This window comes from Telmatherina bonti, assembly GCF_933228915.1.
Source record: "Telmatherina bonti genome assembly, chromosome: 7".
Classification (NCBI taxonomy): domain Eukaryota; kingdom Metazoa; phylum Chordata; class Actinopteri; order Atheriniformes; family Telmatherinidae; genus Telmatherina; species Telmatherina bonti.
The window spans coordinates 21,088,582-21,114,458 of record NC_136625.1 but is presented as its reverse complement, the minus strand read 5'-3'; the positions used below and the strand labels follow the sequence as shown (position 1 = coordinate 21,114,458).

The 25,877-nt window shown below is 37.4% G+C and overlaps 1 protein-coding gene across 1 annotated transcript in view; it reads right to left on the bottom strand.

The window, feature by feature from the left end:
• LOC306758235 (adenylate cyclase type 1-like) overlaps window positions 1–25,877 on the bottom strand; it is a gene marked incomplete at both ends in the record, with an annotated part of 33,474 nt that overhangs the window by 1,255 nt on the left and 6,342 nt on the right. Inside the window, 16 exons of the mRNA XM_079243484.1 lie at window positions 347–471; window positions 564–678; window positions 800–898; window positions 985–1,131; window positions 1,213–1,374; window positions 1,976–2,102; window positions 2,822–3,084; window positions 3,960–4,049; window positions 4,458–4,542; window positions 4,658–4,755; window positions 4,861–5,058; window positions 6,702–6,857; window positions 7,805–7,946; window positions 8,902–9,060; window positions 9,443–9,570; window positions 20,314–20,425. Of these exons, the coding sequence (XP_079099610.1) occupies window positions 347–471; window positions 564–678; window positions 800–898; window positions 985–1,131; window positions 1,213–1,374; window positions 1,976–2,102; window positions 2,822–3,084; window positions 3,960–4,049; window positions 4,458–4,542; window positions 4,658–4,755; window positions 4,861–5,058; window positions 6,702–6,857; window positions 7,805–7,946; window positions 8,902–9,060; window positions 9,443–9,570; window positions 20,314–20,425 (2,206 nt within the window). The remainder of the gene's footprint in view (window positions 1–346; window positions 472–563; window positions 679–799; window positions 899–984; window positions 1,132–1,212; window positions 1,375–1,975; window positions 2,103–2,821; window positions 3,085–3,959; window positions 4,050–4,457; window positions 4,543–4,657; window positions 4,756–4,860; window positions 5,059–6,701; window positions 6,858–7,804; window positions 7,947–8,901; window positions 9,061–9,442; window positions 9,571–20,313; window positions 20,426–25,877) is intronic.

Here is a 25,877-nt window from a genome sequence, read left to right as displayed (position 1 = left end):
AGGTGTCATCCTTCAGAACATACAGTTCGGGAGCAGGCTATATCTCCCATAGTGAGATACCAAGCAAGGTCTTACAGAGAATGTTAGGTTTCCAGTGCAACCCTGGTTCTCTGAAAACTGACTGAGGTGTCTCACTGCACGCCACTCCTTGCATTGCACATAATGAGAATATACTTGAGAATGTCTAGCGTGAAGCAATAGGCATGTGGTTGGTCTGTTTCTGAAAGCTTTGGTGGTAGTGGAACTTCTGTGATTGGTCACGCCAGGAGGCACTTCCCATTTGAGATTGCTCAGTCAGTTTTCAGCAAACTGGGCTTACATTGGTCAAATGTTATCTGTAGCACACCTGTATTTTTCCTGGCACTCCAGTGCTGTCCATCCGACTGGCCACATTGACTGTGTTACCCCAGATGTCATACTGAGGTCTTCGTGCTCCAATCACCCCTGCAACCACTGGACCCACATTGATACCTATGGATATAAACAAAAACATTAAAGGAAACCATTTCTTCAACTGGTATTTCCCAGTTGGGACATTTCAGTTCACTTTGTATTAGACTCACCCACTCTCAGGACAAACTCATTGTATGACTGGTAGTTGATTTCATCTAATACGTCAAACATTTCAATGGCATAGTCTGCTATTGTGCTCAGATGATCATAAATGGATTTTTTGACCTGAAGATAAGACGTAAACCAAAAAGTCAGTGTCAACACAAGAAGCTATCCATCATATCCATCAGAGATATGCCTCATACAAAACAGAAACTAGTCAAGGAAACAGCAAAGAATAGCTAACCTTGGTGCCAATGGTGGGGACGAGTCCCACAGCTGCCATGTATGTGCTGCCAATGGTTTTGATTTTCTCAATGTCCTTATAGCACTCCTTATCCATGAGCTGCATGACACATGTTATTTTCATGAATTCACTATTACTAATCAAACTACCTTATGTAACATAAGATGTGAAGATGACAATCTTACCTCATCAAAGTCAGCAATGATCTCATTTAGCAGTCTCAGGCACTCCACTCCCATGTTGTTGCCATCCAGCTCGATGTAGAAATCATTAAAGTTTGGAATCGAGGCAAACAGGACACCAACTTGTGCATATGACTGATAGTACAGATCCTGAGGGGAAAATTTAATACGGCATAAAGTATGTCATTTGACCTCTCATCATTATGTTATGTTTTCTGCCCTTTTATCTACCTGCTTGTCTGTCTGCCTGTCTGCCTGTTTATTAGCGTGGCTCACCATGTTTCTGGGGTTTGACATTAAGAAGTGCTGAGCCACGTGTGCAGGCAGAAGATTGAAGAGGATCCTCCTGTTGTCCAGCTTTACTTTCTCCATTCCATCTCTTTCCTCCTCCGCCTGAAGGCAGACAAAATATCCAGGAACAGTCATCAAGAGCCAGTTTATTTTACATTTTCACCACACGGGGTCAGTAAAAACACTTCTGAGCCTCTCATAATAGGATGTTCTAGCTTCATATTTGAATGATTAAGCTAGTGTGTTCTATGACTAATGCTACTGGTTAAAAAGTTTAATCTATTAAAATTTAGCTTCAGCCCTTCAATCCACTTCTATGTATGTGACACACTTAGTTCCAAGTGAAAAAGGGCCAAACCAAACTGCTTACCCTTGTTTTAGCCAAAGAACAGATTCTACAGCCAATAATAATAATAATAATAATAATAATAATAATAATAATAATAATAATAATAATAATAATAATAATAATAATAATAATAATAAATCCTCCTCACACAACCTAGTATAACACATCTGAAATGGCTTTTGTTAAAATTTCATGCTAATATTATAAGATTTAAGTGTCTAAGAATCTGCAGCCTTACACGCACACACACACACACACACACACACACACACACACACACACACACACACACACACACACACACACACACACACACACACACACATGCAAAAACACATCAGTACACTTCCTGACCTGCACAGCCCAAAGGAAGTCCAAGCGCAGTTTGAGGTCAAGTTGCCTGGAGTGGAGGGCCAGGGCACTGACAAAGAGCAGCAGAGACAGGATGGGCTCATAGCCCCGGATGTGGAAGGACCCCCCACTGTGGATCAGACCAACACATAAGTCAGCAATGGACCAGACCACACAGAAGGGTTGACTGGACCCCCCACAGTGTTCAGAGAGATCATGAGTCAAGTTTTACTTGTGAAAAATATGAAAACAAGGTCAGTTTCTCCTCTTTCTCTTCTGAAGGGCAACATCAAAACAACACAGTTTTCAAATACTTACTTTTAAAGATGTTAAAATCTATTTTTGGACCATAGAATTTTCTATTACTTACTGGTGCATATCTCAATTCAGTAAAATAAAATTTCACTTGCACATTTATGATCTGAGCCACAAATAAAATTGGCCAGGCCCCTCAGTACTGAGCCAACGCCATTCCATCATCCAGCCCACATTGTCCTTTCAGGCTTCTGATTTGGAACTAATAAGCATGTGTGTCGCTTCAAAGGGTGGAAAATGAAAGAGAGTGTGGGCTGAAGACAAGCATTGACTCCTCCAGATACTTACATCTCAGTATATGTACTGTAAATGCTACTCCAACTCTTCTGGATCAAACAATCACAAAACTATCACTTGATATTTAAAGCCAATTATTCCCTCAGAAACTGAAATTCAGTAATAGTGCATGATAGTTTCTTAAAGTTCTAGTAGAATATGTGTATTGTATAAATGTATCTTTAGGAAACAACAAATATCTTAAGCTGCCGGTCAGTGTGTTGGGTGTCTGTGATTATGCTGTGATGTGAATCTTACCCTGTAGTATTTCGAAAGCCACTTAGCTCAAATACAGTGACATAGAGAACCCCCAGAAGAAGCATTAGCGCCATCTTTGGCAGCCAGGAGATGCGCAGGAAAAGTGCCAGGGTGAGAGTGCCCACCACACAGGACAAAAAGGCGTATCGGGCACCGTCGCAGGGCAGCTCTGCCATGGTGTGGTTGGCTCCGCTGTCCAAATCAATAATGACAATGGAACTGTTTGTGTTGGCACTACCCCACAACCAGGGCATACAGCCCACCTGTCAAAGACAAACAGGAAGACACAAGTGCATGAATATTGCAAGATATTTGCAAAGAATAGTATGCTGACCTACATTTGCAGTCTTCACTGTCCATACTTTTTACAAGAAACATCACTAGAATAGCAAAATGCAGCTCATAGTACAGTTCTAGTGCAACGTCATTTTAAGAAAAAAATTGCGATTTGTAAATCATAAATCCTTGATTTCATTAATATACATTTTTTTTAATCAATTTATAATTTATTTGATATAAATAAACCAATTTTCTTTCCATGGTAGTGTGTTTCTGAGTCTATTCAGTAATTTCCCCCATATCATGTCTATTTATAATGTAGTCCATCTGGAGGGCCAAAGATCACAAGCATTTCATATCGGTTTTATGCCTTATCCCCCATGTTCATACATTTTTCTGGATTATCTGACTTTTTTAATGATATTGTGTTCCACAGATGATGAAATACACTTAGCAAATAGCCTTACAGTGTTCCAGTGAGTGGTGGAACAATCAAATCCTATAAAAGAATCCTCTTTTGAATATACATTTTATATGCCCAATCACGATACTGACTCTTTTTTGCCAGATAACATTATAAGCTGTGAGCTGTTGCAACTAAGTGCAACCCACTGAAAACATTTGGAACATTATGTAAAAGAAGAAAAGGAACAACAAAACAAAATTCAGCAAAAATTCATAATTGAACAAAAATCAGTTCAGTTTCAAAGGTATCACTACAAGGATTACAGAGTACTTCTAAAAGAAGAGGTGGTGGAACAGAGGGGCAAACACACCACTGGTTAAGAAGCTGTTGTAGAGACAGTATCTTACATGGTTGTTCAGCTACTGTTTGAACTTTTATTGTCCTTTTACTTACCACATAGGCCTGGGCCACGGCATAGATTAAGAGCACTATGAGAATGCAGAGAGCAGTGCGAATCTGAATGGTCAGGCACCCTGGAAAACACTGGTAGACAAAGAAGAACAAAAACCATAAGTCATAGTAGTGCAAAGAACACCAGTTAGTAGAAATATATTTTCCAGAATGTAAACAATCAGTTGAGAAAGAGATTGAAATGGGAAAAGTGTGGCTAAGACAAAGAAAGTAATGCAGGATGATGCTTAAAATCAAGAGATGATGTACAGACAAAGACTGCGCCAATGTGCATGTAAAGTGGAAATTTAAAACTTTATTTAATGAATTCTAAAATTTCTCTCCAGTTGGCAAATATTTCAAAATAAGGAATTTAATTTAAAAAAGTTTTGTTTACACGCTTTCTAAACCATCAGATGACACATTAATCAAAACGTGTAAAAAAAAAAAAAAAGAAGCTCTTTACCCAGGTAAGTTTAGTAAGAAAACATCTGTATTTACCTGTACTCTAGTTATATGCAGGTACATGATACAAGCTACAAGGAAACAGATGCAGAAGACGAGAAGGACAAGTACCACTGTGCCCCTGAGTGGGAAAAAAAACAAGAGAGTGAAATGGAGGGGTTAGTAAGAGACTTCTAAAGGAGAGAAAATGTATTTGATAGAAAGAAACCAGAAAGTAATTTTTTCTTTGTACATACTGTGGTATGATGAGAAGATAGACAAGTCCAAACAAGGCAGCTAGGATTAGAGAGAGGACCACTGCACTGGTGAAGTACTCATCAGGAACCTGGTGGTACTAAAACCAAAAACCAGACAGGACGTAGTGATGAAACATTAGACAATAATCATTCACTGTCCATGTACATTAGTCTGAATGTCTGCAGTATTTTTAACACCTCACCCTCTGCTCGCGTTCAGAGCACTTATACATGAGTGTGAGGAAGTTGAGGTCTGCTGTGTCTGACTCCGTTTGGCGGGCCTCGATCAGCCGACCGATGTAGCGATTGACGCGGGTTCTTGGGCTGCTCTGATTTAAGTTAGCCTGGTTAGCGTTGGTGCGGTTCCTCAGCTTCTGTGGAGCTGTTCGCATGGCTCTCCTCTGGTGGGGTGAAGAATAAATATTCATGGAAAACTTGAATAAGAATAGTTATTTAAGTTATTAATAGTTATATGGATAGAAAGCAATAAACAAATAAAAAAAAAAAAGGGTGTGCTCCAGCACTTATTATTCTCTACAATACTTCACTGTGTTCATATTAGGAGCAGGGGTGACTAAGAGTCAACAATAAACTCAGGCAGCTGATTATACTTTCAGATTAGAACATTGCCTTCACACTTAACTTCATCATTAAATGCATCCCACTGTGTTCATCTGCAGCAGCCAAAGTTAGCAGCCTTGCAAAACATTGAGCACTGGAACAAAGCCAGAAATTTAACTATGGCAGAGTGGGTGTTTGTGCGTGTGCTTGGGTGTGTGCATATGCAAGTGACATGATTCCTGAACTGTTCAGTTCAGCACAGCAGAGGAGGTCAGAAGTGTTCATGAATTCATAACATGATGTGTGCAGCACTTTACCTCTGTCATGTTCCTGTTAGCCCTGCATCTGTCTATTCAAACTTTGTTTTTCCCCTGTTTTTTCATGTTCTTATCTTCCTAATCCACTGTTTCTTGTCTTTTTTTTATCCTTTGTGTATGTATTATTTTAATTAGTTGATCCATTACACTACTTTTTGGTGATTCTAAGGCTTAAACGTGATTGCAGACCATATTATTTTTAAATTTAGTGGTATGGTTAAAGAAATGAACTCATGCAGTTATTCTTAGGAAGCTTGATTCTCAATAGGTCGGGTTTGAGATATTTTTTGCCATGACAGTGTAATAAATGAACAGCACATGCACTTAGACACATACAGACATCAGTACTGAAACAGCCGGTGCAGAATGGCAATAAGTTCTCTGACAGTGGGACTGATTACCAGTTTCACTAGCAGTATGGAGTTATGCAGGGGGTAAATTCTATGAGAGCAGCAACAAACTGATTTTTTTTTTTTTGGCTCTCCTTGTTTCCTAATAAATCTGAATGTATCCTGTAAAATCCTTCCACATTTGTTCCAGCCAACTGAAAAAACTGAAAGTTTCCTGACACATACATTTTATATCTTTTTACAAAATAGAATAATAGTTTGAATGCATTAAAAAAGTGTAAATGAGGTTTGGGGTGACATTGCTGGAAGGCAAATATGCAGAAATAAAAAAAAAAAAAGAAAACTCGTACAATGATGAGAGGATTTTTTGAGTATCATCAAACATAAGCAGGAGTGCGATGTAAAAGGTTCAGTGAAATGAACCTTGTATATTGATGTAACAGCTATGAATATGAAAACAGTTTTTGCACGTCCTATTACCTTTATTCAAACGTGCACATTACTAAGTAAAGGAAGAATAAAAAATCATGCAAGCATCATGCATATTTTGCTGATCCGACAAGAAATTTGTTTGAAAATCTGTTGCGATAACAAGATGAGTCTTGAGTTCAACATTACTAAACTGTGGGAAGGATTGCTGTGAGTTTTGTTGTTGTTGTTTCCAGGACTTGAACCATAATAAAGAGAGTAAGGTTTTAATAAACACATTGAGGGTCAAGTCCATTCAAACTAATCCTTACTATTCATGACAGCATGCCATTTTCTAATTCACAGCACAAACACAGAAACGTCAACACAGACACTGAAAGTTTATACCTTATCACCGTCCTCGCAGTTCATGACATTGGAGAAGGGAATCTCAGCCTTGAACATCTTCCTGCAGTGCATAAGCTGCACTAGTAAGTAGCACACAGTTTTGAACTTCATCTTTTTGGCGGGCTTTATATCCGAAAGAATCAATCCTGGGAATATCTGTCACCACATGAGAAATGGAAACAAGGATTAAACCATCAAACCCAACTCTGTATTAGAAATATAATGTATGGGTTTATTTCTTTAACTCATGTACAGGCATCAGACAGTATGCACATGCACACACGCATGCAGTCATTATCATCAGGCTCAGGAACTTAACTAAAAAAAAAAAAGATTAAAATGAGGTAGGTCAATCCCTGAGGTGATTTATATAATTTTAGGACTGTGCTGCTCCTAAAGCTGTTTTAGAGAAAGTGATAAAGGATGCGTTATGGGGTCTGAGGAAATCTTTGTGTGCCGTTTGTAACGAGATCTATATGCGAGGTATGACCTTAAGCAGGAGTAGCATCCTACATAACACTACAGTCACGGCATATTTTTCCTTGAGCCATGTCTTTGATGAAGTTGAATCGTCAGCAATATTAAGAGGATTAGCAAAGTCTCTCACACAGGAAAGAAAAAAAAAAAAACTGGGATCTTAGGGGTTCACATCAGGAGATATGGAATTTATGTACAAGCTTCACTTTGCATAATATTAGACTTGGAAAGGAGAGGAGAGGAGAGGAGAGGAGAGGAGAGGAGAGGAGAGGAGAGGAGAGGAGAGGAGAGGAGAGGAGGAATTACACAGAGACAAGACTGAAATTCCCTCTCCAGCTGTGGCACATCTGTTGGGGATGTGCGTATTTCTCTGGTAGTCTGTTGGACTGTGTAAATGTGAGATGATAGATGCCACAGGCTCTTTTTTCCTTTTCCTGTCTCTTTAAAACCTCAGCTGAATCCATAACAAAGTTTGACTGGCTCAAGAACAACTTTACTTAGGACGCTGTATTCCAACACTGTAGTTAGCTTGTAGATCTTGGCACAGAGGTGATAGCTGCGCTTTGAACCTAGCTCACGTTAACTGGTGTCATTTCATTCACTTTGCATTCCTTAACAGAACATACCTTTCGTCTGTGAGATGGCACAATAAAGAAAGTTTCTATTTCATGTTTTTGAAGAAAGGCATTCCTTTCATGACCATTTCCAGGCTCCACTTCATAGTCTCCATTTAGGCACTCAAGTGTAGATCTGGTGATGTGAACTTTCCTGTGGCACAGACAAGGGAGGATTAATGTTTAATGCAGCCAACCACACAACTTTGTAGCAAACAGCTGTGAACAACAAAGGTATGAACAAAAGAATTGATGAAATTTTCCTGCTGGGTTTCAAGAACCAAAGGAAGACTAAACTACTTCTAGTATCTTTTTAATAGTCAGTGTTAAATACTTAGGAAGTCTTTCTACAGTATTCAAGATTTTTCCTTTTTTTTTGCTTTTGTAGTTCCCCTTCGTTAAGTCCCCCCTCCCAAAAAGTTCAGCTGTTTGGATGAGTCAGCTTATTCTCCAAAGAGAATGAAAAGTGGCACATCGGATTATTCTTTGGTAGAGTGCCAAACGAGCCTTTTGGCAGGTGCACATGCAAATGCACACAGTAATGTCTAACTGAAGACTTTATCAGCAGATGATCAATATTATGTGATGTGAGAGGAATCTGTACATGACTGCTCTGTCTCTGGTGCAATAGAGTAACAACAACTAATGCCCTGCAGAATTAGGTGCCTTATCTTCGCAGACTCTGTTTGGCATGGATATAGGTGGTTTGGTTGTTTAGTTTTATGTATGTTTGTAAAGTTTTCAGGTAATTAATTAAAATAGCGAAACTCAGACAACAAATGAGTGTTATCAACTATTTTAGTTCAGGATGTCAGGAATAATAGTGTCTTTAATGTGTTTTTACTTGCAAAGAAATCTTTATACATAATGAAAGAAAGGTATTGACAAAAGAAGCATTTTTAATTCAACAATCATTATCAGTGTTACGCACGAACATAAAAAACTATGTCAAAAATACTAAAACTGCAAAAAAATTCACTCTAAAATAAGACACCAGTTCCAAATCATATCAGGAAAAATTTCCCGTAAGGGAACAAAGAGGGAGCTGAAACATGTACATATTTTCAAAAGCTTTTGAGGCTTATATATGTAAAATGTTCAGTACTTACCCCGGCAGCCCCCCAGCTTCCATCACATTGGCCAGTGTCACATCATTTGACCAAACATCATATTGCCATTTCCTGAGGCCAAGCACTCCGCACAGCACACGACCAGTGTGCAAGCCCACACGCATGTTAAGGTTGACTTCTGTGGCCTCAGCCACTGACCTGCAGGATCCAAACCCAGGAAGAGTTGGAACGGAGTCATCAGATAAATTCAAACTATTCCAGACTGTATATCCCAATCTATGCTGTATTTACAGATACAACATTGCAGCAGGGAAAACAGCCAGTAATAATAAAGAACAATGTAATATTGACAGTGCATTATAGTGTAGGTGCAAGAATGCAAATCATTAATATTACAGTTTATAATTTGCTTTACAAATCAAGAATTTTCCAGTTTAAATGACAAAAAAATAGTTTATTTTCTCCATGAATTTATTTATTTTCTCTTAACTGGGTGCAGTTCAGTGTTCAGAACGAAAAAAGATAAAATGTTTATCTAAATTTGAAGTGTAATGCCTGCTTAGAAAAAAAAAAATCTTACGTTATAGTGTCAATCATGTCTAGACCCATCTCTACACAGCAGTGAGCATGGTCAGTCTTGGGCTGGGTCAGACCAGACACACAGTAGTAACAATCTCCCAAGATCTTAATCCTCCGACAGTGGTTCTCCTGTCAATCAAAAAAAACAGATTGAAGAGAAGTATTATCTCATGTTGAGAAAGATAAATCAGTATGAGCTGTGTAAACTGCTGAGTATCAATTGCTGTAGTATCATTAGAAATTTCTAATCTATCGAGGTTTTTTTTCAGTTGGCCCAAGGCTGTTTAATGCTGACAAATGCATCTAAATTCAATAAAATTTTCACTCACAAAACTCTCAGTCATAAAAACACTCATTCAGCTCACATTTGTAATGTGTTGTTTAGCGACGTTCCAAAGAACACAGCCACCTCTTTGCATGTAAGCAGGTGTCACATGAAATGTGGCCCAGACTGGCACATTTACATATCTTAAATTTTTGCTGTGATGTCAAAGCAGAACACTAAAAACAAGAAAAATCAAGAACCACTTAAACCTTTTGGATAATGCTATTTACTTATTTAGAAGGGTTAAATTTTGAAGATTGACAACATACCTGTGTGTGGATGAAGATAAAGTTACAGTTAAACCAGCAACCATCTTTGCAGTTTTTTTATTGTCCTCATTTTTAATGGTTGAGCTTAGCTTCTTTCTTTGTTTGTTTTTGAGCTTGGTTAACGTTAGCTAAACCAGCATACTAGCTTTAACATTTCACATATGATTACAGCATCGATATCTTCATTTAGTTTTAGTTGTCATTTTGCACTAAATCATACTTGTTGGTTTCTTTCTCTCTGTTACAAAGTTTTAATCATACAAATCACTTCAGTTTGCATTTCAACTGATAAACAAAACCAACAGAGAGGTGCTTTTTCCCCATTGAAGCAACATTAACACAGCAACCAGATTTAGATTAATATACAAGACAATTTTACACATCTTTATTAAACCTTGAATTATACCATCACTAAATGGCTTCAACAATGCAACAGATCAGTTTCACTTCAGGGAAAAAGGTGAGTCACTCACTCTTTAGAACAATAAGCAGTGACACGAAAAGACAGCTTACAAATACAACCTGTCATTAGAGGATATGAGTAACAGACATTCATTCTACCAGTGAGACCAGGTTACTGTGGGCACTTCCTCATAACCTTTCATTGTTTCCATGGAGGTAATGGGATTGCTGCCCATGAAGAGCACAGATTTGAAGACTCATAATTATGCACATCAGTGGGCACAAGACAAGACGAAAGCTTTATTTTTGATATGGAAGCCACATTAGTTTGAGCACAGCTAGAAAGCTAAGACTCGTTAGCGGCAGATATTTGCATGTGGAGGTTTATCCACGCGGTTTATGACTGCTCTGTGGCATGTGGCATTTTTAGACACAATTCTAGTAAAGAAAGAGTACAATAAAATGTTACAGATGAATTTCTGTTAAAATGTTGCCCTGGACTCTATCCATCATTCAAAGTGTAAATAACTATTATAATGATTAATTTAAGAACACTATATATATATATATATATATATATATATATATATATATATATATATATATATATATATATATATATATATATATATATATATATATAAATATATTTATAGTTACAGATAGATAGATAAATTCCCTTGAGGGTCACTATGGGGCAGAGTGCCAGACAAACAGATGGCGCTAATGGTAAGGCATGGCTGAAGCTACAGGAAGTAGGGAAAGCCCTAGTACTTAAAGAGTCTCCTACACTGTATTTTTTCCTTTGCTAATCTGCTGTGTGAGGGCTTAGGAGCTGATTCAGAACCAAGCAGGATTACCACTGTCATGTGACTGAATCACTGAGGGCAATCTGGGTGGCCATTAGCAAAGACATAGAGAACGGTGTAAGTTTGACACCTACTTTAAAATTTATTCAGAGGCAGAAAAAGCTTCTTTATGATAAGAATATAATGTGAACTCTACTTTGTGACTTGCAGTTGTCCTGGACACCAATAGGTTGTACACATGTTCTTGTACAGTAGGTTTACTTACTGGCTAACAGTACAGTGTTCACACTCAAACAGAGGGAGACAAAAAGAAAGGGAGAGGCAAGATACAAATACTATGAGAGGATGGGGGGGGGGGGGAGTGGGGTGTGTGTGTGTGTGTGTGTGTGTGGGTGTGGGTGTGTGTGGGGGGGGGGGGGGGGGGGGGGGGGATTCAATAAATGGTAATGAAGAAAAAGATGAGCCAGCTGAGAGCAGCAGTTCATTTCCTCCAAGTTCCCAAGGGAGACAGCAGAACACACTGTGCTTTGCTTTTGATACAAAGGTAAAGATTACTGCTGTGTTAATGGGGCTGAAGAAAGGACTTCTACTCCTATAACATGGATTATGTGTTTGTTTTCTAAACCATCCTCGGTTCAGTTGCAGCACCAGTAGCAATTCCTTGTTTCAATAGTTTTCCTGTTTTTAATTACAAGTTGTCACTCTATTATGAATTGTTAAACATCTGAGTTTTGTTTTCTTTTTCCCCAGTTCAGCTCAATTCAATTCAATTCAATTCAATTCAATTCAATTCAATTCAATTCAATTCAATTCAATTCAATTTAATTTAATTTAATTTAATTTAATTTAATTTAATTTAATTTAATTCAATTCAATTCAACTTTATTTGTATAACACCACTTCACAACAATGTTATCTCAGGGAACTTTACAGACACATCATTTTGAGTCAATTCATAATAAATAGCCTAGCTAAGGAAAATCAACAGATTGCATTGAATCTTGACTTCGATCTAATCCCCATCCTGTGGATGCACATTAAAACATCCACTTTGGTTTGTTGATGTGATGTCTTTCATATTAAAATACAATCAGTATGCAAAAGCATTGATTAGTTGTAGTGACATGTCTGTTGATGAAAACTCTGACTAAAAACATATTTCACTATTTTTTCTCATTTTACACAAGCTGGTATTCCACTTTCTGACACTGACTGTTTCATCTGTTTGATTTCATTTTGTGCAACCGCAAATCTAAAATATATCAACACTTTCCCCTCTCATTTCACCACTGTGGGTTGCAGCAAGTGTGTGAGGTATGCGAAGGAGACCTTGATATATTTAACAGATATGATAAATAACAAATGCTCGGTGTTTCATTTTCTAGGATGGCTTCCTGAATAGCTGGTCAGATTTGGAAACAAGAGGCAGAGTTTTCTTGGAAAGACATAAAGAAATTGAGTGATTTGAGCGTATTGTGATATATTCTTGGAAACCAAATAGCCTGCAGTATTAGTGTGAGTAATACTGCCCACACTGAAACACTGAATCAGTTCTGTGATAGAACACGTTTTTTTACTTTTCTCTTTTCTTCGACACCTATCATCTCACAGACAGGATTGCAACAAAAGTTTAGATAATGTGCAACATATAAATTTAGACAGAATGCAATTATTTTCACAATAATCTTTCAACCCTATAGATTTATCAAAAAATGACACACTGCTAACATTTTTTCATAATTATATTTTGAATCCTTTTTCAGGATGTTATCTAAAAGTTGGGACAATATGGACACCTTTTCTTTAAATAGCAAGTTGAAATAAATTAAATTCCTTGAATTGCATCATTTTTGCAGTATGCTTTGATTTATGATTTTCTCTTTTTCTACAGGGTTGACAATTTATCCACATCTTAACTTCTTAAAAGGTCCCGCCATGATATTCAATTACATAAATGCCCCTTCACCAAACCCAAAATATTCTCATTTTTTTTAGTATTACATACATCCCCTGCCAATTCCTGTTTTTCATCACACCTAAATCAAACGTAGGTGTTGAATAATTTGCATATAATCACATTCTATTTCAATTCACAATTGAAATGGTGTTCCTCTTTTTCTTTAATTAGCATGTATAACATTTGTGGTAAGTGACTGTAATTGTGTAGGAGTGAAAACATTCATTTTAACCAAGGTGTGAGAATATATTTAATGAGTATTACATTTCAAACTGCGCCTGTGCGGTCAAATGTAAATGTATTAACACTGTTTTAAAAAAAGCTATCGTCTATGGTTTCAGCACTGTAACAGGAAACGCTTTTCCTATAAAATCAATATTCAGCTTAGCAGTTTTTTCATTCATTAAACATACGTGCTGTTAACAATGCGATGGTTAAATAAAGACATTCATTCAAGTTCAGGAGAAAGTTTTGTCAGCTCTAATAAACTAATTTTATATGTGTTGCATTTAGCATTTTTGCATTCGCTTTTGTCCAAAGAGACTCAGAAATGAGCAACAACATTAAGTTTCAGTACAACAAGGGAACGCCGTCCTGTCCTTAAGAGCTAAATTGATCTAAATCTATTTCAATGTCAGAGTTCAAGCAGAGCAGATCCAGAGTACAAAGCTAGAGCAGGTTAGGCGTGTCAGAGGTGTTAGAGGCGTTAGAGGAGGATTTCTTAGAAGAGATGAGTCTTCAAGCTCATCCCACCATTGTGGAACCACAAAGAAAGAAAAAAACAACCAGTCTGGATTGAGAGTGCTTTGTGCTCAGGAGTGACAGTGCCTGATAATGTTCTTGAGAGGTCACAAAGGATAAGCCTGTATGGCAGAGTCCACATAGCTGGGTTACTCTGTGGGACTTACTTCTGTTTGAGCAGCTACTGGTAGCAAATCACTTTAGATTAGTTCAATGAGTAAGTGTTTAGAAAATAGAGAATCCGTCCATTCATCCATTCATTAGTAATTCAAAGAAATGTTCTAGACCGTGATAAGGGACATCCTTTTGCATACATGCACTTTACCAGGAGTTAGGCTGCACAAAAAAAGAACCAACCAAAACATTCTATTCTATTTGAAACTTTGTAAAATGAGGATAAAAAATGTTTCCATCTACTTTAAAAAATTGGGAATACCTGCTAAATCTGCATCACATAATTAAAATGTGCTGTATTTGCTTCATAATATGTTTACTACACAGAAACAACCATTATTATATTAAATACTTGAAGAAGTAATCTCTTTTATTCTTCTGTCAAACAACCAAACTGGTTTGTTTGGTTTGAGTTTTCTTTCAGTCCACAGTTTTAAGTACACTTGCATCAGAGGAAAACAGCAGGACTTGAAAGTGATCCTTGCATCTGCTCGCGAGACAAACCCAGACAGGGTTATTTGATTGTGTATAAGCCCAGGTTTTAGTTTTGTGGGCAGCTGTCACTGTGTGGGCAGTGCATGCTTCCTGTTCCCAATCTAGGAGTGATACAATTACATTTGCTATATATTCGTCATGTAGATGAACAAAGCCATTTGGTGAAAAATCCCTCCCTCCCCCCCATTTGATCACTTCATTGGACATTCAAAATGCCTCTGCATTATCATCCTTGAAGTCTGAGTTCTTCACACCAGTCATCAAAGATCAGGCAACATTTCAGGTATTTCATTGAGATTTGTATTCAGCAAAAACTAATTAAAAAACTATTAGTACTGACCACTAAATACTGTATCATTTTTGTTGTTTTAGAAAAAAAAGTCAAGTTTTAATGTACTTCAATATTATAATATATAGTGCCTTATAAAGGGTTAACACTTCTTACACCTGTTAAAAAGGTTATATTTGTGTCCTTAACAATTTTTTTAGTACAGTTATTAGTCAGATATGTCTCTTAGATGAACTCCTATCTTCTTAAAAATGTCTTTTTTCTGCAGAAGACTGATGACATCAGAATGCCTACTTAATCTGCACATGCTAAAAGACCTTCTGTGGCTTCAGTCATATGTGTGAACAAAAATGAAACTTTAACCCGCCAAAGAGGTAAGAGACAGTAGATAGATAAATCATTGAGCCATCCTAAAAATGGAAACATGAAAAAGGAAGAGAGCACAGAGAACCACAGGCCTTAAAAGACACAGTTGAGAGAAATAGGCTGCTGCATGTCAATCAAAAAGCTGAGGAACAAGAAGCGGAGGAGTCGGAAAGCTGTGATGCAGGGAGGTGTTGCAAGAGGAGAGAAAAGAGAGACAAGAATGAAAAGCTTCATGAAACTGCCACAGAAACAGCAACGGTAGACGTGAGCAAGCAGATGCAATAACTCATCCAGTATGGAGCTATAAATGTTATATAGCACAACAATCATAAATTAATTACAGCTCCTTTCACAGCTGAAGTTGTTGTTTTGGGTGGTGGACAGACTGTTGGAAACTCAGCCAAGGAGGGGAAGTGTTTTTATAGGATGCAAGCTTTGAGACAACTGGTCTGTTGGTTTACACTTTGAAAATCAATATATCTCACAGTCAATTTCATTTAATGTTCCACATTCATCCCAACTAGCATTGACATTGTTGAGAATGATGTTCGTTGGCATATATTTAATAATAAAAAAGAAAAGCTACTGTAGTTCCTGCAGCTCAGAAAACTCGCATCATTTTGGCCAGGTCATCATAATAGTTTCACGATCAGCAACTACCAAGTTTAGGTCCAGAACTTAAACATAAAGTTTCAAATCTTTCCTGAGAATGAATCCTAATATGTTCAAGTGTCATGCACACTATCTTGTCCCATCACTTCTCACTCTTCTGCTTCCTATTCTCAAACAGGGGCTACCTGTGTACCCATAGAATTATTTTTTTTTTTTTTTGTTTTTCTGAAGAAATCAAAAAGTTAGGGATATTCAGCTTTTGGGTGAAATTTCACAACAAGCCTAAAATGCATTCAAACCTGTACAGGTGAACTTAATGTGATCTTCTCTAAGCTTTTAAATGCACATGTCCAACTGTTAAATGTTTCAATAAATTTTGCACAAGTTGCTGTTCTCTAACAAGGAGCTTAACAGCAAAAATCACGGCAGGTGTGTGATCCTTGAATTGACCAATAAATGTCCTGGTTCAATTAGAGCTGGTGTTTAAACAGTTGTCCTCATCATGCTGTTCACATTTTGACATCATGAGACCAAGACGACACCTAACAATGGAACAACAGTCCCTTGCCATTGCAATGCTTCAAACAGGACGTTCTCAGACAGAAGTGGCCACTGAGCTTGGAGTGTCACAGAGTGTCATCAGCAGGTTGCAACAGAGATATGGAGAGACTGGAAGAGTCACAGAAAGGCCTAGAAGTGGACGTCCTTTGGCCACATCCCGTGCTGATGACCGCTACATTGTGAACATTGCCCTGAGAAACCGGATGATGAATGCCACTCAACTCCAGGCACGTTTAAGAGAGGTGAGAGGCACCCAAGTGTCACGTCAGACCATTCGAAACCGTTTCCATCAGCGTGGTCTGCGTGCTAGACGACCTACACGGGTACCTGACCACACCACCAGGCACAGGCATCACCGTCTTGCATGGGCCAGGGAGCATTTACGCTGGACGAGGAACCAGTGGGCCTCAGTGCTGTTCTCTGATGAAAGTCGATTCACACTGAGCAGAAATGATGGCCGGCAACGATGTTGGAGACGTCAGGGAGAGCGCTATGCATCAGCCGCTGTTGTCACCAGGCGAGCTTTTGGTGGTGGCGGTGTTACAGTGTGGGCAGGGGTGTCCACTTGGTACAGAACCGCCCTACACTTTGTGAATGGTACCGTGACAAGCCCATACTACCTGAATAACATCATTAATCCTGAATAACATCATTAATCCAGTGATTGTGCCCCTACACACACACATATATATATATATATATATATATATATATATGTATATATATATATATATATGTATATATATATATATATATATATATATATATATATATATATATATGTATATATATATATATATATATATACTGCGATGGACTGGCGAGCTGTCCAGGGTGTACCCTGCCTGTCGCCCAAAGCCGGCTGGGATAGGCTCCAGCTTCCCCGCGACCCTGAATTGGAATAAGCGGTTCGGAAAATGAATGAATGAATATATATATATATATATATATATATATATATATATATATATATATATATATATATATATATATATATATATATATATATATATATATATATATATATATGTGTGTGTGTGTGTGTGTAGGGGCACAATCACTGGATTAATGATGTTATTCAGGATTAATGATGTTATTAATGATGTTATTCAGTTACACAGTGGTCATCCTTGCAGTGTTTTCCACCTGGATATTACTTATCTATATAACAAAGTGAACTAGTACAGTTGCACATTGGCTGCAACACAGAAATCTATCACAAGCTTTGCTGTTACTACATCTTCAAAGAGTGTTCAATGTTGTTGTATGTTTTTTTTGTCAGTAAAAGAAATATTTAAACTACCCACAAAAAAGTTACAGCATTTTAAAAGAAAAAACTTTTGTTTCAAACAAATTTCTTTGTTTTTGCATGATGCTTGATTTAAGCAGAATGAGAAATTATATGAAAACTATTTGACATTTTAACCTTTGTTGTTTTTTTTTTTTGTTGTTGTTTTTTTTTTTAATTTTTTTACAGTATATTGATCTTGAATACTGTACATTTTTAAAACACTCATTGGTCACATGTCTTGAAAAAGATTATTTTATATAAAATAACTTCATGTTACATCAACTTTAAAAGGTTGAAACATAGAAATGTTTCTTAGCAAGGAGATGTACACATGTTAAATCATATCTTAAAGTAGCATGACTGAACTGTGGAATGTTTTCATTCTTAGTCCCCTAATAAAGACTATTTCCATCTTGCATCCTGTCTCTTCTTGGAGCAGAAATATCTGATGTCAACTCTTGTCTTATCTCCAACCCTATTGCTTTCTTACTTTCTTGTTCTAACTTTCTCTGATAGTGTCCTGCTGTTTCTTTGCTGAATCAGCATATCCAAAATGGCCATTGGATTGATGTTGCTGACATATGACACAGCAGTTTATAATAAAAAAAACAAACAAAAAAGCACAGCTGTCATGGGATGCTTCAGGTGAAACAAAAAGTAATAAAGTGTGATATCTCAGGGGACAATAACTTCCCTTGGCAATATAGGTAATGAATGTTAGTTTTACAGTTTTGCAGACTGGGGCTAAAATAAAAAAAGAGACTGAGAACTGAGAACACAAGACATCCAAGATGCTTTTAAATTCTCACTTGTTGAGTACACAGGAATCGGTCTTTTAACCAGGACGTGAGTGGAACATTTTCTCTGTGAACATAAGCCGATTAATATGAAGATATGGCTGAAAGACAGCAAAATATGTAATGCAAAGGCTATCTAATGGATATGTCTACATTTAGAGAGCATGTGTGAATCATTAATCTGAATGTTGGAGACTGCACTCATGCTCATGAGAAAGAAAAGGTTAAGATAAAACGTGGTTTAGATTCATTCATGTTCAGATTTTAGAGAGAGGTGAGGAAAGGAGACTTGGTCTGCTAAATCAACAGCACTTTTAGGAGAACACTGTGTTCCTGGCCCACTTCCCATGCAGCTTGACAAGTCCAAAGAGTGGACAGGTGGTGTGGGGATGGTGCTGGAATGGTATTATGAGATGATGCCCACTGGCCATGTGGCATCGCCCGCTCTTCGTATGGGACGAAAGGGAGCCTGTGTGCCCACAGTGACCACAGCTATGAGTCACTGGCATTGCCACTTCCTGCCAAAGTGGATCAGAATGAGTGGGGCTTTGGGTCAGGGCAAGGCTAGAACACTTGACAACATGTTTCATGGCTAGGGAGAGACTTTCAGGGTAATATGAGGCTCGAAGCTTGCAGCCAAGTGCAGCCCAAACTCTCATAATTAACTGTACTTACAAAAAATAATCAAGCTTTAATCAAAACTGCAAAGAAACCGACACATTACAAGATACTCTTTTCTTTTTTGCAGACTGGGGCTGCAAAAAAGCCCCAGTCATCTGGTTTGTTTCAAACCAGATGGCTTTTATTATTAATTTTTTGAAGCTGAATTAAATTTAGTATCAATAAAATGATCATCAGCTTGTTTCCACTTGTTTCTGCAGATGACAAAATATCAACAGACAGGTACAACAATCGATTTATCCAACATTAATTGGAAAGATAGTGGAAATTGTGTGATAATAACAGGCCAATAAGAGTCGTTCTCCTTTTAGTTAGATCTCCACCAGTGCATACAATATAGATTATAAATAGAAATTCTCAATAGGGCCAAGTAAAACCTTCTATAAAAACAATAAAAAGGTTTCTTGTAAGCCTGTGGATTATTGGATTTGACATGGACCACATTACACGTAGACAGGGCTGTGGGACAAACAAATATACTCTCAGCCAAATTCACACCCGAGATGACAGAGATATAACTGTAGTGAGACAAGTGTGACCTAACATCACCTCAAAGTCCAATAATGTTTTGATTTACAGATTTGTCGCACCATCACTGACAATGCCACATTAGAAAGCAAATAGATTAACTAGAGCAGCAAAATTCACAACAAAAGTTGAGCGGATTTTCATCCCTGAAATCATGCAGAGTGAAATATTGACAGATGGGAGAGCTGAAATCTTTTCCACAGGCATACCAGCAGCAATTGGGGATGAGTAAGACTCTGCAATCTCTTCATTCAGTTAATTCACACAACAGAGGAGTTGAGGTTTAGCTGTGGGTAAATCTGGCTGAGATTAAAGAGGTCTGTCAACTCTTCCACAAATGAAGAACTAGATAATCATATTAAACATCATATGGGTTTGCAATATTCACTGCAACATCATGCAAAGCTACAGGCATGTGCCAATGTCCTGTGGCCAATGCAACACACACACATGCATTACTGTTGTGTCAGAGTTTGGACAAAGCGCAGTGTGCGCAGAGAGAAAACGAGCTGCTTTGAATGCCAACAGTGACTGTAATTGAGGGATATGGCTGCAAGGAAGAGGAATGGACTTACCGTGGCAAGCTCATCAAACTTTCCAAACAGCTCATTTAACAGCTTAACCAGTTCCTGGGCAGTACACTGAGAGGCCAGACTAGTGAAACCAACTATATCTGCAAACAGGATGCTGGAGGAAAGAAAAAAAGAGAAAGAAAAGAAGCACTTGAGTCAACAACACATATTATAATGTATCGAAGAATTTCATAATTGGATGCTTGATTAGATTATATCTCTGTTTTTTGTTTTTTTTGCTTAAAAGTCAATATTGACATAGTTTTAGGAGGATTTGAAAGCCAATAAAAATTTCAAATAGATTACCTGTCGACATAAAAGGGTGGATGAAAAGAGATAGAAAGAGATCTGTTCTCTGACTGACTGGCAGTGCAGTCAAGCAGAGCAACTCGAAATAGCAACAGGAACATTCTCGTGGGGATCGAAGACATGTCCTGTTAGGAACTGCAGAGGAGCCAGTGTAGGATATAATGCAACTATAAAGGTGCTGTCACTGTTTCCAGGTGAACACGTATTCCCTTTTGGCAAGATAAAAATGGAACTGAAAGCACCTTTTATGAAAATTGAAGATGTCAGAAACAAGCAATGCAGAGCTCATCAGCTGATGGTGTCAACAATAGCTGTAATGTCTGTCTCACCACTGTTTTAAACAGGTTGTCTGCCAAGTCAATAATCCCCACAGATAGTGCTCTATCTGCTCCATCCATGATATGATCACTCCAACACTACTCAATTCTGCCAGTACTCCACATGCTATTCTAAGTGTGATGTGAATCACGAGTAGTGAATGAAGAGCTCAGGTTACTATATAATGAGGTTTAGCTACCTTACTTTGCAGAGAGATTTTTTTCTATTATTGGATGTTTGCACTTGTGGGTGAACCAAAGTGTTTAAGATCATCTGGCATTCTATAATGAATGTGGTATGTTTTAGCTGTTTGGCTTGTATTTATCATATTCTCGCTGCCTTTCTGGTTTATTTGTATGTTTTGAAATATATTTGTGAATGATGGCCTTTCTTGAACCCCTACCAAGAATAATTTAATTTAATTTAATTTAATTTAATTTAATTTAATTTAATTTAATTTAATTTAATTTAATTTAATTTAATTTTTTTTTTTTTTGCTGAATTCTTCTTTAATTAGACAATTAAATATATTTGTTACCTTACTGTACTCTATAGAACTAAATACCAGTATCTGAGAGAGAGGAAGTGCTAGGCTGACTTTGTTTGGACTGTAATTGGATGCTAGCTAGCCTAGCTAGGTAGTTTTTATGTTTAGGTTCTAATGGCACACCAGATATCTTGGTTGCTTGTTAGAAAAAAAAAAAATCAAGAACAGCTGTGGATAAGGTTGAAATTCAGAGATCTAGCTCTTTTTTAAAAAAATTTTTTTTTATAAAGGTTAAAAGAATTAAATTTAAGTTTCAGCTAATCAAGTTAGCCTAAAATAATTTAATTTCTAAATTAAATAAACTGCAAAGCTACAACAAGAAGTTGTAAATATGTGACTGTTTTTTTTCCTTGTATGGCTTTTGTTTTCTGTATCATGGCAGAACAAAAAGTTTTCTTGTGAGGGCTTCGCTCTGAGTGCCGTGTGGCAGTGGATGGTGTGAAGGGGATTAGTCATCAAACTGTCCCGTACAACTTGTATGTCTGCAGCTCCTGTGCTGATGGCAGGCTGTTGCCTTCATGTGGGCTTGAGATTTCACAGTGTGACAGTGCTGGATTTCTAAGGCAGAACTGCTAAATGTCACTTTGTTGTTTCACAGATGTCACCATAATGATGGGCAGTGGATTTCAATTGTGTTAAACATTTTAACTGTCAACCATCTGTGGCTGACAAATATTTGGAATATTAAATGCCATGTTTCTGTAAACAGTTGTGCTAAAGTCACTTAAATGCTGAAGCAAGACTAAAGATTGAGGTTAAAACCTATGATTTAAATATTTTGAAGATTCATATTTTATTTAAGATTGTTTTCTTGAACACATATAATTACATAAAATGTATAAATTCTAAACAATCTATTCGTCTAAAGTTAAAGAAGCACTGCTTTTATCATACTTTATGCAGCAGCAAAACCTCTTATGTTCTCTCTGAAAAGATTCAATATAATGTGTGTCTCTCTAAGGCTGTTCAGGGGAAGTGCCCTCTGTGAAAGACAAAAACCTCCCTTTGATGATAACTTTGATATTCTTTATTACTTATAAAAAGCTATGTAACAATAAGGTTAAAGGAAAACAACAACAAAAAAGCATAATTATAGTGTGGCGTGACTTAGCCGATCAATGTCCCAAAAAGAGCCGGGGAAAAAAAGCGGCAAGAATTTGAAGTGATCAGTCCACATAACACATGTCCTGTTATTTTAGCTCTCAAAATATAACAAATCATGTTGTATGATCATGCTGTTGATGCACAACTCCATCAAAAACTGTATGAGATTTTATGTAAACTACTTCTTTATAAATGTCATCATAATACAAACAACTTCTTAGACAAAATCTATTGGATTTATTGATTTATTTCTATTATTATAAATGTCACCACAGAACAGAGCAGTTGAGGGAAAAAATGTCATCTTTACAGATTGTTGACTATGTTAAAAGGATTTTTTTTTTTCTTTTTGTGGTTACCACTACGTAACAATTCTATTTATTTCAGGCGCTGGTTTTGCAAAAAGCTAAGGAAGGCACGGCTGGCCTGAGGCTAAAGGCCTCACTGCTTGTGTCTAGGGTATTAAAGAAGCAAAGCAGCTGTCTTGCATACATTCTCTGACATATATTTCCTACCCGCAAGTTTTTATTTTTCTGCAAACTAGCAGGGAGAAACTACTACTTAGAGCTCCTCATTTAGCTGTGCATGAAGTATAATTAAGCATGATGTGCAGTAGACAGTACTTCATTGAGTGCTGAGTCCTTCAGTCTCAAGACTTCATGTGACCTTTGGCTATTTTTGAAAGTGTTTCAGACATGTCAAACACATGCAACTCAATGTCTCCACATTCATGTGCACACACATACAAAGCAAGCATGAAGAGCAAGAGTCCTGACTCCAAAATCCATAAAATAAAGGTACAATATGCTTAGATGGAAAAAATGCAGGAGAAAAGGTCCTATACATCTGGGTGCTTAAAAAAAAAAAAGACTTTCTCAGTTCCAGATCTAATGTGGTAGTTTTGAGATTTGTTGCAAAGTCACCATAGTATCTTCATAAATACTGTCAGGCATTTCTGACAATTTACGATCAGTAGGTAATATGTCAGAATAGGTTCTGGTAAGTCATAAATACTTATAAAATGCATGCTAAGCTCATAAACATGTTAATGAATAAGAAGCTCACATTCATCAGCAACTGGTTCCTTGTAGCACAGTAAACAGGCACATAAATATAGAGACACATCTAGCTTGCCAGTACATAACTTTCCTCGGTAGCTAAATCAGAAATAAGTCTGAAAATAAGTGTGTGTCTGCTGAGAATGCCAGTAATATTCCAAACATTTCTCAGACATTAACCCATTCAAAAGAAGAATTGTGTGGTAGGGTTGATATATTGATGATTTTATTTTGTTTTTCAGGCTCAGAAAGGGAACTTTTAGACTTCCATGTTTATGTTAATATTCTAAATGAAATTTCTTAAATTCAGCTTGGAATACAACCATCAAGTCATTACCTTCCTGGATTTACAGATCTCTAAGGATGACTAAGGCCATTTGGACACCTCAAGTTGTAAGTAAACTATTGACCACAGTACCTTATTGCATGCAGACAGTCACCACCCATCATGGCCTATTAACAATATCCCTTAAGGAAAAGTTTAGAGATTAAGACACGTATGTGACTCTGAAAAGGATTTCCATATTCAATCTATGGACATGCAGCAATGCTTCAGACAAAGGGGTTGTCAACAGTAGAGCTTTACTCAGGCACATGATAGAGCTCCGTCACTTGAGAGGAAGAAATTGCTCAGCACAAAACCAAAACTGGAACACCTCATAAACCCTGTTTTGTTACATATTATAGCAAAGAAGCTCTAAAGATTAAGAACATTATCAAGAAAAACTGGAACATTATCAAGAGTGACCACTCTTACATGAGGTGTTTACTGAACCAGTTTCAGATGGGCCCCAACCATTAAGGATAAACTGGTCAGGAGTTTCCTTCCTGCTCCCAAACTGGAAACTTGGTTTCGCCAACCAAAAGGCAATTTCTGCTGTGGTAACTACAATTATTGTGAGGAAAACGGACACTTTCAGAAATATGTAACAAAATCTTTCCCATCAGCAGTTTCATAAATTGTAATACTACCCATGTTGTCCACACACTGAAATGCACTTGTGGTTTTTTTCTATGTATGGCTAACCAAAAGAAGGCTGTGGGATGGGCTGGCTGAACAGAGGTATGCCATTCGGTCTAGGAATTTGAGCTACCCTATGGCCAAATACGACTTCAAAGCTCAACATGGTGATAAAACTGAAAGTAATAGGTATTGAAGCCATTCGCGAAGATGCCATGGGTGGAGACAAAGCCTCAAACAAAAAGAGGTACACTGGATTTTTAACCTGAATGGCACCAGATCCCCTGGTCTAAGTAAGGACTTTGATCTTAACATCATTCTTTATGACCTCACATTGTCATAAAATGTTTCAATTAATTACATAATTGCTTTTGGATTCTTGTCCTCCTCTGTGTACATTCTTCACTGGGTTTTGCAGATAGGAAGTATGTTATTTACTCTAATGCAGGGGTGGGCAACTCGGTCCTGGAGGGTTGCAGTCCTGCAAGTGTTTGGAGTTTCCCAAATGCAACACAGCTATCAATGGGTAATTAGCAGACTTGTGCAAAATTTGATGCCAAGCTCTGCACAAGTCTTTTAATTAAGTCTGATGTGTGTCAGGTGTGTTGCAATAAGGAAACTCCAAATACTTACAGGACTGCAGCTCCTGAGAATCAAAGTTGCCCACCTCTGCACGAATGTATCCATTTCATTATGCCCCTGGAAGCTGAAGGAATTCTAGCACATGGGATGATCTTGTCTTTTGTGCATCTTCCTTGTATATATTGCTATGACCTTACCTCTGTGATGATTGCATTTATAACTACTCTGGCTGTTTCTGTGTGTCACTACATCCTGAAGAAGGCATAAGTCGATATGCGTTGGTGTAATTTTAATCATTCTGGCACATTCAGTAAAGTCCTTTTCAATTTTTAACCATTTTGAGTGCCTGGACGCAGATTTTTTGCCAATTTGTTTTTGGATTTAAATCCTCTTCTCCTACTTAATTTGAGTTGAATTTGGTTTTCAAATTCTCCAAAGGCTCAATCAAAAGTCTATTCAGTTTACACCAATAATTTTAAATCCAAATTAGTTCAATTTATAACAATTTAACTAAAGAAACGAATGGTTCACACTGAATCTTCCTGTCCCCTCCTGAACATGCACAGTGCAACAGCAGAGGGAAAAACAGGAAAGATCAATCAACAAGCACCATCACTTGGGGCTTGAGATATCTGCTAATTTTTACTGTATCTATTACTGTTAATTTGATTCTACATCATAACATCAT